This window comes from Epinephelus fuscoguttatus, linkage group LG11, assembly GCF_011397635.1.
Source record: "Epinephelus fuscoguttatus linkage group LG11, E.fuscoguttatus.final_Chr_v1".
NCBI classification, from domain to species: domain Eukaryota; kingdom Metazoa; phylum Chordata; class Actinopteri; order Perciformes; family Serranidae; genus Epinephelus; species Epinephelus fuscoguttatus.
Window position 1 is genome coordinate 36,860,513 of NC_064762.1, and position 13,673 is coordinate 36,874,185.

At 40.3% G+C, this 13,673-nt stretch overlaps 1 protein-coding gene across 2 annotated transcripts in view; it reads left to right on the forward strand.

The window, feature by feature from the left end:
- Positions 1 to 343: 343 nt before the first annotated feature.
- Positions 344 to 13,673, forward strand: part of map3k7 (mitogen-activated protein kinase kinase kinase 7) — a 28,450-nt gene continuing 15,120 nt past the window's right edge. Inside the window, exons 1-11 of one of the 2 annotated variants that reach the window (XM_049590436.1) lie at positions 344 to 585; positions 1,148 to 1,267; positions 1,404 to 1,514; positions 1,737 to 1,802; positions 2,949 to 2,994; positions 5,139 to 5,277; positions 7,290 to 7,418; positions 9,473 to 9,597; positions 10,018 to 10,148; positions 12,342 to 12,423; positions 13,522 to 13,652. In XM_049590436.1, the coding sequence (XP_049446393.1) occupies positions 1,175 to 1,267; positions 1,404 to 1,514; positions 1,737 to 1,802; positions 2,949 to 2,994; positions 5,139 to 5,277; positions 7,290 to 7,418; positions 9,473 to 9,597; positions 10,018 to 10,148; positions 12,342 to 12,423; positions 13,522 to 13,652 (1,053 nt within the window). In that variant the 5' untranslated portion in view covers positions 344 to 585; positions 1,148 to 1,174. The remainder of the gene's footprint in view (positions 586 to 1,147; positions 1,268 to 1,403; positions 1,515 to 1,736; positions 1,803 to 2,948; positions 2,995 to 5,138; positions 5,278 to 7,289; positions 7,419 to 9,472; positions 9,598 to 10,017; positions 10,149 to 12,341; positions 12,424 to 13,521; positions 13,653 to 13,673) is intronic. The other variant, XM_049590437.1, reaches the window with a different exon arrangement.

The window sequence follows — 13,673 nt, forward strand, 5'->3', positions numbered from 1 at the left end:
TTGTAGTCAAAGTAGTAATTGGACCACATTTACTTAACTACTCCGTTAACAGTATACTTCAGCTCCACTACGTTTCGGTAAATACTGCAGTTTCAATTTTACTACATTTTACTGACAGCTAAATAAGCTGCTAGGCCCAGTAGTCAAATAAACTAGGTTTTCATACAAAATAAATGAGTGTCTCATAAAATATGAGGCTTTGTTATAGTTTAAACTATTCAGCAACATAGAAATTAGTTCGGTTAATAATATGTAATATTCAATATAAGCTCCACCTCAAAAAATTACAACATTAAAGAGAGCCTGTTCTTTTTCATAGGTTGGAATGAGGTCCGCTGTTCAATGTGCAGGGGACACAATTGCAGTGCGCACACACTTCCTGATGGAGCTGCTCCTGCGAAGAATAAAAATACACTCCTAGCAAGCCAGCTAGACGAGTTGTGAAAAAGTTATGTGTGGTTGTCAAGTGGATAGAGAAAGACTATTTTTAAAAATGGACGTTATTCCTCGGTTTTCCGTACATTAATAGCAGAAAATATCCCCATGTCCAGAGAGCCGGCGCTGGTGACAAGACAACTGCGAAGGGTTGGATTGTTAAAGCTAATAAGTCCCAGTAGCTAGCGTTAGCAACCAGGCCAGCCAGCTAACGCAAGCTGGCTAGCTAATACACTGTAGGCCTTGAGTAGCTTGTTTTTGTGGTATGCTAATGTTATATTATTGTCAGCACCCGTTTATGGTGATACTATAGTACTGAATTACATATACCGAAAGCTAACTTTTAAGGACTGTGACATTTCAGTGACAGTTTTTCTGTGGCAGCTGCAGTCCGATATGCTAGTTAAGCTACACGGTTAGCCAGTTGGTTGACTGCATCATACCAGCTGACAGGAGGCTAATATTAAGCCACTGAATCTTGTTTGACAGTTGGGGAAACGATGTGTAACTTACCATGCAGCACCTTTTTTTAAGTAGCTAACGTATTTATTATGTTATTCAACAATGCTCTGGCTAACACGTCCGTCATGCAAGTGTGTGCCATTGTGATACATGTCTCGAAGCAAGTCTGCGCATATCTGTGCTCAATTAAACTGTGTTAAGACGTTGACATTTATGGTTTTTTTCTGTCCGCATTTTGCTCTCTTTTCAGTAAATTACTAGCTGACGTTAGCTAGTAATGTCTCTAACGTTACCATCCGCCGATATACTTGAAACACCTCCTGGATATCCATTTGAGGAAATCAACTATGAGGATATTGAGGTTGAGGAGGTGGGTTGTGTTTATTTTTGTGGTCTGTTCATGTCCATGACACTGACAAGACTTGGTGCTCTACATGGATGTTCAAAAGACAAGGTGCAGATGTTAACAATTAGGGGTAACTTTCCTGTGATCTGTCCATTTGTAGGTGGTGGGGAGAGGAGCCTTTGGTGTTGTTTGCAAAGCCAAATGGAAAGGCAAAGATGTTGCAATCAAGACCATTGAGAGTGAATCCGAGAGGAAAGCCTTTATTGTCGAGGTAGGTTGCGATTGTCTTAACTGGAGTTTGCATTGCCACAACATGTTTAGCTGACACACCCTGTCAAAATCTAGCTAATGTTACAGTTGAATTTGTTTCACATCATATCAGTGCCATCAGTAGTAGTAGTGACACACAGGGTTATAAATATTTGTGTATTGAAATGGTTGAATAGTATGTATGTGGATGGAATTGTGTGTAATGTTTCCTCTCTTTCCTCAGCTCCGGCAGCTTTCACGTGTGAATCACCACAACATTGTGAAGTTGTATGGTTCTTGCAATAATCCAGTAAGTCAACTTAAATGTTATTATATGTTATGTTCTCTTAAAGGTCCAATATGAAGGACCTAGTGGGCTATATTGGCAGAAGTGGAATCTAATGAAACAAGTTTGTTTTCTTAAGTGTATTGTCACCTGAAAATAAGAACCATAGGGTTTTCGTTACCTTAAAATCTATCTACATGAGTAGCAGGTTCTTGTCTATGGAGATCACCATGTTGCACTACCATGTTTCTACTGCAACCCAGAATGGTCAAACCAAACGCATGGCTCTCAATAGGGCCATTCACATTTTTGCATCAGCCCCCCTGAGACAAGAGCATTGGAAAAACACTGATTTGAAACGTGATTCTGCTTTATTCAGTGTTTTTAGCGGTTTAAATCAATGGGTCTGTTTGCTTTGGAGAGGAAGAGACCTCTGAGGCTAATTCAGCTCCTGGTAAAAACCAGCTGAACAATGAACATCAAAGGAATTCAACCCCAAAGAAGTTTCAGCTGGTTGCAGTCTGCAATCCACACTGCTAGATGCCACTTAATTCCCCTTACACACAGTTCCCTTACACTTAAATCTTACACAATGGAACTTTAACTACACAGCCATGTTGATGATTCAACTAACCAGTAATTGTGTGTCTCAATATATCCTTGTATAGGGATACTCATCTTGCTTTACCTGGGGGCCACTTTTACAAAATGACATCAGAAAAGGGACCAGTTGATAAACGAAAATTGATAATAATTATTAGAATATATAATAAATGAATTGCTTGTTTACATTTGCTGTCCTCACTCATCTTTGCCAAGAGGCAAATACAGTCAGAGCAGCACTGCACAGGTCAGTTGCACACTGATGTTCATAGGATTTGAGGACATGCCTGGTTCTCTGTCAGGGGGTCTAGGGGATCCTCCCCTAGCACTGTTTTTTGGTGCTTTTTATGTGCTCTGGCACCTTATTTACATTAATAGTACAAAAAAATCCCAGTGTGAATCAGTTCATTTTTATTATAAATTAGAAAATGGTCATCAGGCCACCAGGTACCCTACTGTGGGCTGGATTTGGCCTGTGGGCAGGAGTTGAGCATCACTGGTCTTTTATGCTTTAAATGTCTGTCTGATTGAATCTGTGAGTTTCTGATAATTTTCTATCTTCTTCAGGTCTGTCTTGTGATGGAATATGCTGAAGGCGGGTCATTGTACAATGGTGAGTCTACATGTTGCATGAGAGAACAATACTGTTGTATTAGCGATGACGGCATTTCCTCTGCTTTGCTAGTAGCGAAATAAGCACAGCCTTGCACAGACATGAGAAGCAGCCCTGTGCAGTTGACCCTCCCACTGTTTGCATGTTCAGTCATTTGTCCAATTCCTTTATATACTAGTCTCTACACAGTGATATGCAGCACAGCTTTGTTTGTCCCTGCAGTATATATCCAAATGGACCTAGGAAATAGTCATGCTATGTCTCGTGAATAACAATCTGCCAATGTTTCAGCTAAATTCAGCATCGTAGACCTTGTCTAAATATGGCCTCAAGAGTGTAACCTTATGTTTAATAAGTAGGGAAAACACTGCTGAAAGAGAGGTCTGACTTTGCGGATATGGACCACTAAAGCTGACCACACAAGGCACAGCATAATCAATTTTATTACTCACACTTCATAGAATATAGTTGGAACTTTACTGTTTCCAGTTAAAGGATAATTAGTTTTATTGCATTTTGGGTTTTGTTTTTATTGCTTTGACCATCATTACTATGGGTAATAAAAAGATTGTATTTCCATAGTCAATTGTTAAGATCTGAGAATGTGGAAATATCACTAAAATGAAGTCCCACAGGGTCAGGAAATATGAGCAGTCAGACGATCGACAGGTTTTAGACAATCCCCAGGTTAAACTTTCATTTAAACTGAATACCCAACTTTTTTGTAATAAACATCCACCATAGCCTACAGACAGATTTCATTAAACTTTGACCAACTGTACATACAGCAGTTGCCTGCACTCATTTTTTTCTATACAGTGAGGGATTGTTGTTAACAGTTTGGCCCGTTTGGGACCTCCAAATACAGTGCTTTTAGATGTGCCGGATAAACTGTTGGTTTGTTTACAACCTGTCTGATCTGCAACTTATCGTGTTTCTTTCCGCATTGGACTTTGTTGTAGTGATGTTGCTGTATTCCCTGATCCCCCTAACACCTTGCATTAAAATGCTTTTTGGTTGATAGGATTACAATTGGATAGAGCTTAACCACATTAAAGTACAGATTTTAATGCACCCAAATGCATTTAGGATGGATTCTGATCAGATCAGAGGTACCACCTCCTGAGATGGTCAGTAATGCATTGTGACCACATTGAACACAAGTGTAAATGCAGTTGCGTTTTCAATCTACATAGACTAATTATGTGGGTGAGAATATGTCATTGTGTGTGACTGTTCCAAACCAGCGAGGTAGCAGCGGCTATGCCTCTTCTGACACTGAAGGTGGTCTCTCTCTCATTTAATGCTAACACTACTGCAGTGTCTCCCTCAGCTCTGATGTACTCTTAATTGTCGATCACTGACTTTACAATCTCGTTTGCCTGTGTCATTCTTGTTGACCTTGCTATTGCCTTCTAAATCTGCCTGAATGGCTCTGATGTACGTAACAAAGAAAACTAAGTCTGGACGATCTATGGATAGAAGACGCATTTTAACACAAGGTGTAAAAGGGGTCCCAGATCTCAGCAGGTCCAAAAGACAGTGTGATTGAAGTGATGGCCAAAACTAAAAAATAAGGACAAAGTGTGAATAAACTGGAATTATTCATTAAAATTGTGGTGTTCATACATGCACGTAGAGGCTTCTCAGCTCTATAAGAATCACTGCAAGTAATTAATATATGCATGAGTGTTTCAGGCTGTGTGTAGGCCTTTTATCTGTTCCCCCAACACATTCATGTTTAGAACAGCTTTCATTCCCAAGAGGTTCAGATTGGCAAGTTTCTGTTTTTCCAGGATTAAACCACACAATATGGGACTCTGTGCTGTGCTTCACACTTCACAATTACCTCTCCCTGGATACTGAATCTCTATCAAAGTTACTCCTGGGTGCTGCACTATGGCACCCTAACTTTGATGTCATTCAGTTGAGTTGTGAATACTGTTTTTGAACAATGTATTGTCAGTTTTTCCTCCTGGAATTAACTTGTTGAAATTATAAGGAAAAGGTGTTAGTACAGTGTGTGAGGTGGCTGTATGTTGTTGTGGATGTGTGTACGACAGTGTCATGAAGCAGTACTCTCTGCTTCCACTGTAGGTTTATTGTCTGTGGTGGTGGTTGTGACTGTGCTCTCTTGTCCACAGTGCTGCATGGTGCTGAACCCCTCCCCTATTACACTGCTTCCCATGCCATGAGCTGGTGTTTTCAGTGTTCCCAGGGCGTGGCCTATCTCCATGGCATGAAACCAAAGGCTCTCATTCACAGGGACCTCAAGCCACCCAAGTATGCTCCTCCTCACCTCACACTCTCCTGTTTCACTGTGCCAACAGAGTGCCTGGTGGTTTCCTTTAATTTGTTTGATTAAGTTCATGTTGTTGAACAAGTGCTGTAAATTCAAATTGGTCAGATGTTAACCTTGATATTGTGAGCCAGAAGTGTACAGGTTTTTCCAGAATCACACAGTATTGCAGGTATGCAGGGTTATTGTGTCTTAATAGGTGTGGTCAGGTGTGCAGAGGTTTGAACATCTGTCTCAGTCTCTTTAGTGAACAGTGTTTCCATGTTTATTTGTAATGTGTTTATGTGTTGTAACTGGAGCAACCACTCTTTCCTTGTTTTAGTACAAGACCAGATTAGGAAGACCACTTTTTATTATGCTTCCGCCTCAGCAACAGCCATGGTCGGAGACATTATGTTTTGTTGTCTTATCTATCCATCCATCCAACCCAATTTACTGAACACAATATCTAAAGTACACCTTAAGATGAATTCCCAATTTGGCACAAACGTTCTCTTGAGCTTAGAGATGAACTAATTAGATCTTGGTGGTCAAAGGTCACGGTGATCTCGCCCATCTGCCCAGTTCTCGTGAATGTTATATCTTAAGAATGCATTGAGGGAATTTACTCTAATTTGGCACAAACATCCACTCGGACTCAAGGATGGACTTAGTAGATCTTGGCATTCAAAGGTCAAGGTCACTTTGACCTCACAAAACATGTTTTGGGTCAAAACTCAAGAATTCATATGCTAATTATGACAAAATTTGACACAAATGTGTTAAAGGATATAATGATGAAGTGATGACATTTTATATCCACAAGGTCAAAGGTCAACTCCACTGTGACATCATAATGTTCTGCAAGAACACTTTTCTGGCCATTACTCAACATCATAACTCAGAAACAGAAGGGAAGACATTTTGTCAGATTTTATCCTATTTGGTTGCAAAAACCGTGTTGGCAGAGGTGTAAAATTTTGCATGTATAAGAAACTACACAGTTCTGCGCTAGTGGCTTTGACAACACAGCAGTTTTTTAAGCAAAGCCTCTGGACTCTCTTTTCCATTTTTATATGTTTCATATTGACAGATACATGTTAAAGCTGGTTCAGACCATGATTATCTGTCCAACAACATTCACCCTGCACTGCTACTGCAGAGCATCGTTGGTGTTGAGATAATTCCAGAGTTAGTTGTGAAATCCTTTCTCATAGTGTTCCAAAGTGCTGTGCAGTGTTCTGGCATCTGATGGATGGATCTGCTTCTCAAACTGGACTTGGTGGATTGTACTCCATTGTCGGGAAAGTGTCCAAAGTAACACATAGCCACCAGCGCAGCCCTTTCCATTTTTTTATGCTTTGCTGTGTTATCAGTTTGAACACCCAGTGACATAGTGTTACTGAAGGATGTTGGGATCCCAGAGGTGTTACTCTACTAGGAAGTGGCAGGACTGTCTGGGAATGACCAGCTGGTCTGTTTCTGTTGTGGAGTTTCTTGGAATAACAAGCTCATACATTTTGATAAGTTGTCAACTTTGAGTTATTGTTCAAGGAATTTATTTCCATGTTGTTTTTAATGATTCTCCGCACCGATGGCCAGACTTATCCTTCTATTTCCAGTGTTGAGGTTGTGTCAATACACTGATATATTGTGCACTTTGAAGTACTTAAATTAGACTGTTAAGCTTTCATTTGATGCAGTGTCACAGTAGAACTTATGTGATCGCTATTGTCTCTGGTATCTCACTTAAATTTTTATTTCTTTATTGCTTCCCAACCAGGGGGCAAACCCCCTCCAAGGGGTCCAAAGTTAAATCTGCAGGTTTACAAGACTATTAAAAGGGCCACAAGTAAAAGATATTAGTATCCACTGGGTTAACCTGTAGCTGGTCAAAACAAGAAAAGAAAGTGTTGAAATGTGAAGAAATGATTCATTATTGATTATTATTGATCATTTCAGGATCAAAGCATTGTCAGCGTCTTATGAGGTGTATTTCTTGCTTTCTTTGTTTCAGTCTGCTTCTAGTGGCAGGCGGCACTGTGCTGAAGATATGTGACTTTGGAACAGCATGCGACATTCAGACCCACATGACCAACAACAAAGGAAGTGCAGCATGGATGGCCCCAGAGGTATTTGAAGGCAAGTATGAGTGGCATTCCAAGTAGTTGAAGAGCTTTGGATACAGGCCCTGTCACTTGTTTTTTAACTAAAAAGTGTTCATATGTATCCAGTTACTGTGTGATTTGTGCAAATCCTCACAGAATCAACACAATCCAATGAACCAGATCACCCTGTTATATGTACTCGTTCTTGCACCCACCTTTTGCGGCATTTCACCTGCATTGTTCGGCTCAACTCGACTCACTTTTGGTACCAGGTTCTTTCTTCTGTTTTGTTTTCCACTGCGGGTAATTCCTCCTCAGAGTAGGCGCCGCAAGCAACTGCTGTCACATTACTGTTTATTTTGGAAGCTATTTTTGTTTTATTTTATTTTATCGTAATCCCAATCCAATGTCCTTGTTAGTGTTTATCATATTTAGTCAACTTGCTCCGAGTTTTAATTGGTTTTAGTTGACGAACATTTTAGGATTTTTTAGTTATCAGGTCATATTGAACATTTCAGTCAATTAAAAAAAACAAAAGAAAACAGTAATTTTGTCATTTTAGTCAAAGATTTTATCTTGTTATTATATGATGAAAAACACAGGTAAAATTATTACTTGCCCACCACAGTTTAATATCTGGATCCCCCTGCATATAACCAACACTTGTGACACCAACCCAAGCATGTGTGTACACACACACACACACACACACACACACACACACACTCACTCACTCACTCACTCACACACATACTCCAACATATGACCAACACTTGTATTTAGAGACACTCTCTTTCTCTCTCTGTCTCTCTTTCACACACATATACACACTTTTCCAATAAAACTGCACTACTGCCCGCTTAACCAACACTTGCATTCACTGACTAGTCTGTAGCCCTTTTTACTGCCCCAACAACAACCCTCCATAACGCTGGCTTTGCTTTTTACACTGAACTAAACAACAGTGGCATAACTTTTCTCTCAAAAGAGCAGTGATAGGTTTAACATGTAACATACCAGCATGACACATATACGTGTTGGCTTTATAAACAATAACAATGGCCTAACATGGCAACAATAATCATTTACTGTTAAGTGGTGGTTGATCTCAGCCTCTACTTGAATGGTAAAGGCACTTTGTCGATTTTAAGGCAAAGCGCACATAGTGTATGGCGTAGTTTTGCAGGCTGCTTTTCTTTTATTTTTTTAAATCTGAGTTGAGCGAATGAGTGACGATTCTCTCTGACTGATCAGTGGTCTGCAGTGTTCTAACTCCACCTTTTAGTATCAGCTCCGCTCACTTAGAACTTTGACCGAGGTGGTATCAAAAAAAGAACCAGGTACTATCCACAACGAGTCAAGGTGGGTTGAGCTGTACTGTACCATGCAGTGAAAAATGCGGCATTTGTTTTGTCACCTTTCACCTTAATGGCAGCTTAGCGCTCCCAGCATGGAGCCATTAATTCCTGATTCATCATCAGCAGCCTTACTTTACTGCTTTATTGATGGTAGTCTCCCAAGCACAGTGTGAAGATGAATGGAGTGATGCTGGTGGCTTTATTTCCCCCGGGAGACGACGGTGTAGAATTTGTGTTCTCATTCAGCCAGGGGCCTAATGTATTTCTACATGATGAGACATGTTCTTGGCGAGGGGGTCAGGAGGAAAGATGAATTTAGCCCTAGTCATTATCTTGTTTTTGGAGGCTACTTACAAGACTCCACTGCAATTAAATTTCACTTTTGCCCTCTCTGTGAACTCTTAATAACTAATTTGCATCAGTGTGAGCAGCGCAGCAACTTTAAAATAGGTGTGTGATGTGCACTTTAATTCTGCAATAATAGGCTCAGTAATTAAGCAACACAGGAGCTGTTCCTTGGCAAAATTGCTCCCTTATTTTCCTCCCCCTCCCCCCACTGAAAGCAGAGATGACATAAAAGCTGCTGCAGTTTCTCAGGCTCATCCTCGCTCTCATCTCAAACGTGCCACAGAGAATTAGCTTTATCAGTCAGTCAGCGATGTCAAACAGAGCCCATTTTCCATGTTTGAAAAGGACCTAAGTGTTGCCGTGGGTTCTTCTGTACTTGCAGGCAGCAATTACAGCGAGAAGTGTGATGTGTTCAGCTGGGGGATCATTCTCTGGGAGGTGATCACTCGCAGGAAGCCCTTTGATGAAATTGGAGGACCAGCTTTTCGCATTATGTGGGCTGTGCACAACGGTGAGTCACCTGTGTGTGTCTGTATGTGTGTAGAGGATGCAAAGGCCATGTCCAGCTGTCAGCCACTCTGAGTCCTCAGATGGGCCTCCCCAGCAAGGCCTGCTGGGAGACTGTGAAAGTAAAGAGCCTGGCACAAGAGCGCATGTTCACCTGTGCAGTGCTCCCTGCAGTTTACTCTAATCCAGAGATGGATGGAGGAGAATACTAATGGGACACTAATAATACCTGGGGACGAGTTAAATATTTTTCACCACTGGATGTGCCTGCCTGAGTCATTAGTGGTTGGCACAGTAGGAAACGGGGGATTAAGCATAAATCCGCAATATTTCTTTGCTTGTCTGGTGTGATGCCAAAAGCTATCAGTTCTTTTGACTGCGTGTGAGTAATTCTAACTTTTTTCTTTATTTTTTACACATTCAGGCACAAGACCTCCTTTAATCAAAAATTTGCCCAAGCCCATTGAGAGTCTGATGACTCGCTGCTGGTCTAAAGACCCCTCTCAGCGGCCTTCGATGGAGGAGATAGTGAAGATCATGACTCATCTAATGAAGGTAAATCTGTCCTCACACACTGCTTACTCCTTCTACAAGGCTTTCATTAAACTGGAGTGAATGAATCAATAAACCTGACCACAGAGTTCAGTCATACAGAGCAGAAGGTAACGCGAAATGGTCCTTGTAAAGAGAGAGCCAGGATATGTATGCCATAGATAAACTTTTAATGCTACAGATATTATACACTGTATGGCCTTACACAGAGAGGCGTTTCTGTTATGTAGCCCACCCTCATTGATAAAAATAGGGTGGACAAGGTAATAGAAACACCTGTCGTATAATGCAGTTCAATTCAACAGCACTACAAACTACATCCACCAAAATGACCGTACAGTACAATCAATGAGCCTCAGTTTCAACAATAAGTGACCATTAGAACCTTGATGAACAGAAGATTTGTTGCAGGACTGTTGCATTAGATGACATTAGTTTTAGCTTGGTATACTTAATAAACTGCCAACAGAGTGTGCAGTCATATAAGGAGAGTTAACCATTTAAAAGATATGGAATTGATGACAGGGCCTGAATCTCAGTGCAGGATTGTGGGTATTGCACATTGATTCTGGCAAATCTGACATCTCAACATTTGCACCAGTGTGGAGCGCAGTCTGCGGGCTGACTGGCCTGATTGCCGCAACAAACAGACCAACTTCTGCCACCAGACAATACACCTGGCTGCTATATCTCCCTCTCTCTACAAGGCTATGAGCCCCTTCTGCTGTTGCAGTATCCCTTGGTAACTTAGCATAGATTTTCACCCAGAATAAATGCACCAGAATGCGAAAGGACTAGCACCAACGGCACTGCCAGTGATGTCAACATTAACGTTAAACCCCAGGCTGCTCAGACAGGCAACGGTGACATTACTAAAGCAGAGCAGCAGTTCAAAGACACATGTTAGGCTAGCCGTTGACAAACTGAACAATGGCAAACTGAGTTGCTTGATTTGTAAAATGTCCAGTGCTGTAGCTTTTCCCAGCTGATTTTACAAAACATCAACTTTAAATCACCATTCAAATGGTGTTTCTAATATAGCATGGAAAGAATAGAGCATATAGACAAGAGAGCAGAGGGAGCCACCAAAAGAAAGAATAAGGACCAGCAGTGGAAGAAGCATTCAGATCTTTCACTGAAGTAAAGGTAGTAAAAGTCGAAATGCAACATACTCAAGTAAAAGTACAAAGCTATTAGCCTCAAAATATACTCAAAGGATTAAAAAGTAGGAGTACTCATTATGCAGAATGGCCCATTTCAGAATATTATGAAGAGTACTGAACCATTGATTTATAAGTATTGATGAATTGATAAGAACATCACTGTAATTTTGCAGCTGGTAAACGTGAGGCTCATTTTTTACTTTACATACTGTGTATAAAATCTCTTGTATGTGAAGCATTGGCCTCCCATTTTGAAAAATGAATTTCAGGCATATCATTACCTACATTTTTAACTCATTATACAGCTCGGGAGGAATGTTTGCTGAACCTGCGTTGTATCCTCATAGAAATGCAGCCTGGCTCCACTTGTGTTTTTTGTTGCAAGATAGAGTCATAAATAATGAGAAAAAGCACAAAAGTGGTGTCTTGAGCAGTGTTTCTGTTTTGACTCTTTTCCAGTGCACCAGGGAAAATCCCTAAGCTCACATGCAAACATATTACCTCTGTTAGAAAATTACCTTGTATTATTGCATAGAGCAGACAGAAGATTGCTTTCTTTACAGTTAACTTTCTGCAGATTGATTTAATAGCAGTTTAGCCTTTAAATTTAAGCTAAAATCACGTCTTCTGTCAAAATCCTGTGGTTGGCCTGCTTTTCTTTTGCACTACAAATAAACCACACCAGAGTCCAATTAGATCCAGACCAAACTCACCATTTCAAACAATCTCTGCTCAATTATTTGGTCAACACCACATTTAAAATCATCTTTCATGCCAGCATAAGCCAACCAAAAAAGTATGTGTAAAGTGTGCTTAGTTCATTTGCAGTCAGTCACACCACAACAGCTGAACAGAAGTTATTATTAGTTATTATAGTGAAGTCAACCTCACTTTTTAATACACAATGAGAATGGGTAATAGATGTGGTTTTTGGGTCACTTTGAGGCAATCAGGTGTGCATCCCCAAGAGTCAAAGTCATAATTGACGCTATGCTTTTTACATGCTTCTTCTTTTTTTTTAATCTTCTGGCAGTACTTCCCAGGATTTGATGAACCCCTGCAATATCCATACCAGTATTCAGATGAGGGTCAGAGCAACTCTGCAACTAGTACAGGTACAACAGTCATCCTCACACTTCAACTCCCAGCACAGGCTGTTCATGTTAAGGCAGTATCCAGCATTTAATGCATGAGTGTCAAATAGTCAGTATTACAGAAGAATGTAAGGAAATACACCAGTAGGGGTCCCACTGTCAAGGAAAACCTGGAAAACTTGGAATTTCACAATCACATTTTCCAGGCCTGGAGAAGTCTAGAAATTAGTAAAACTCCTTGGAAGTTTTGGAAGAGTCATGGATTTTTTTTTGTGTTTAATGAACTTGTGAATCTTCTGTGGATAATCTTCCATGTAATGTAACGTAACAACAAATGTATTTTCTGTAGCTGACGACGTAACATAGCTCTAATATGTGTCAGTGTTACTTTTTGTTTACCATCATGAATGTATGTTTGAATCTGATACGTTTGAAAAACGTCAGGCAAGAAAAACAAACCCTGATTATGTTTCACACATTTATGTTTAGTTTCCTTTACTGCTGCTAATCCTTTGTCTGGATAGCGTAAGTATTATATCCAGGAGAGCTCTTTGGATTCATATTATTTTGTCCTCAGGCTCACTGGCCTGTCACAATCAATTTAGGTAAACTTGTGCTTACATCATAGGTTCCACTGGAGCCTACTCCGTTACTTCTATTGCAGCAGTGAAATGGTGAATAAATTGTTTGTATTGTTTGTTGAGTATCATAAGGTCCGGGAAATGACTCGTTTCACAATTTGACCAGTTTGGTCAGATAACATTTGAAAAATCAAGAAGAGCCACATGATTGATGAATTATTTTATCCCCATTTAAGTTAGCATAGGGCTAACTATGGAAGTCCAGAGGGCATGCCCTGCCCATTCTATGATAAATAACAAAAGAAGTAACAATTACCTTTTCTTGAATGATATATACATTAGAACATGAGAAAAAAATGTGATAAACATTTGTATTTTCTTTACATAGGTTAGGGTTGCTATAAATACGGATGTAATAATTTCCCCCCCCCCCCCACAGCCATAACTGATTATGCTGTACATTTTATTTATACTTATCTCAAGAGCTTGTAAAAACCTATAAAACCTCTCTCCTGTCCTGTATCCTGGGGAATAACAGGTTCATATGTGGACTACACTGGCACCAGCACAAGCAACAAAAGCGATGCAAACATGGAGCACAGTGATTCTCAAGGGAGCAACGACACTATCAAGATTACGCCTCAGTTTGCCCCTTACTTCAAGCCAAAGGTAAACCAGTTCACTGGAATT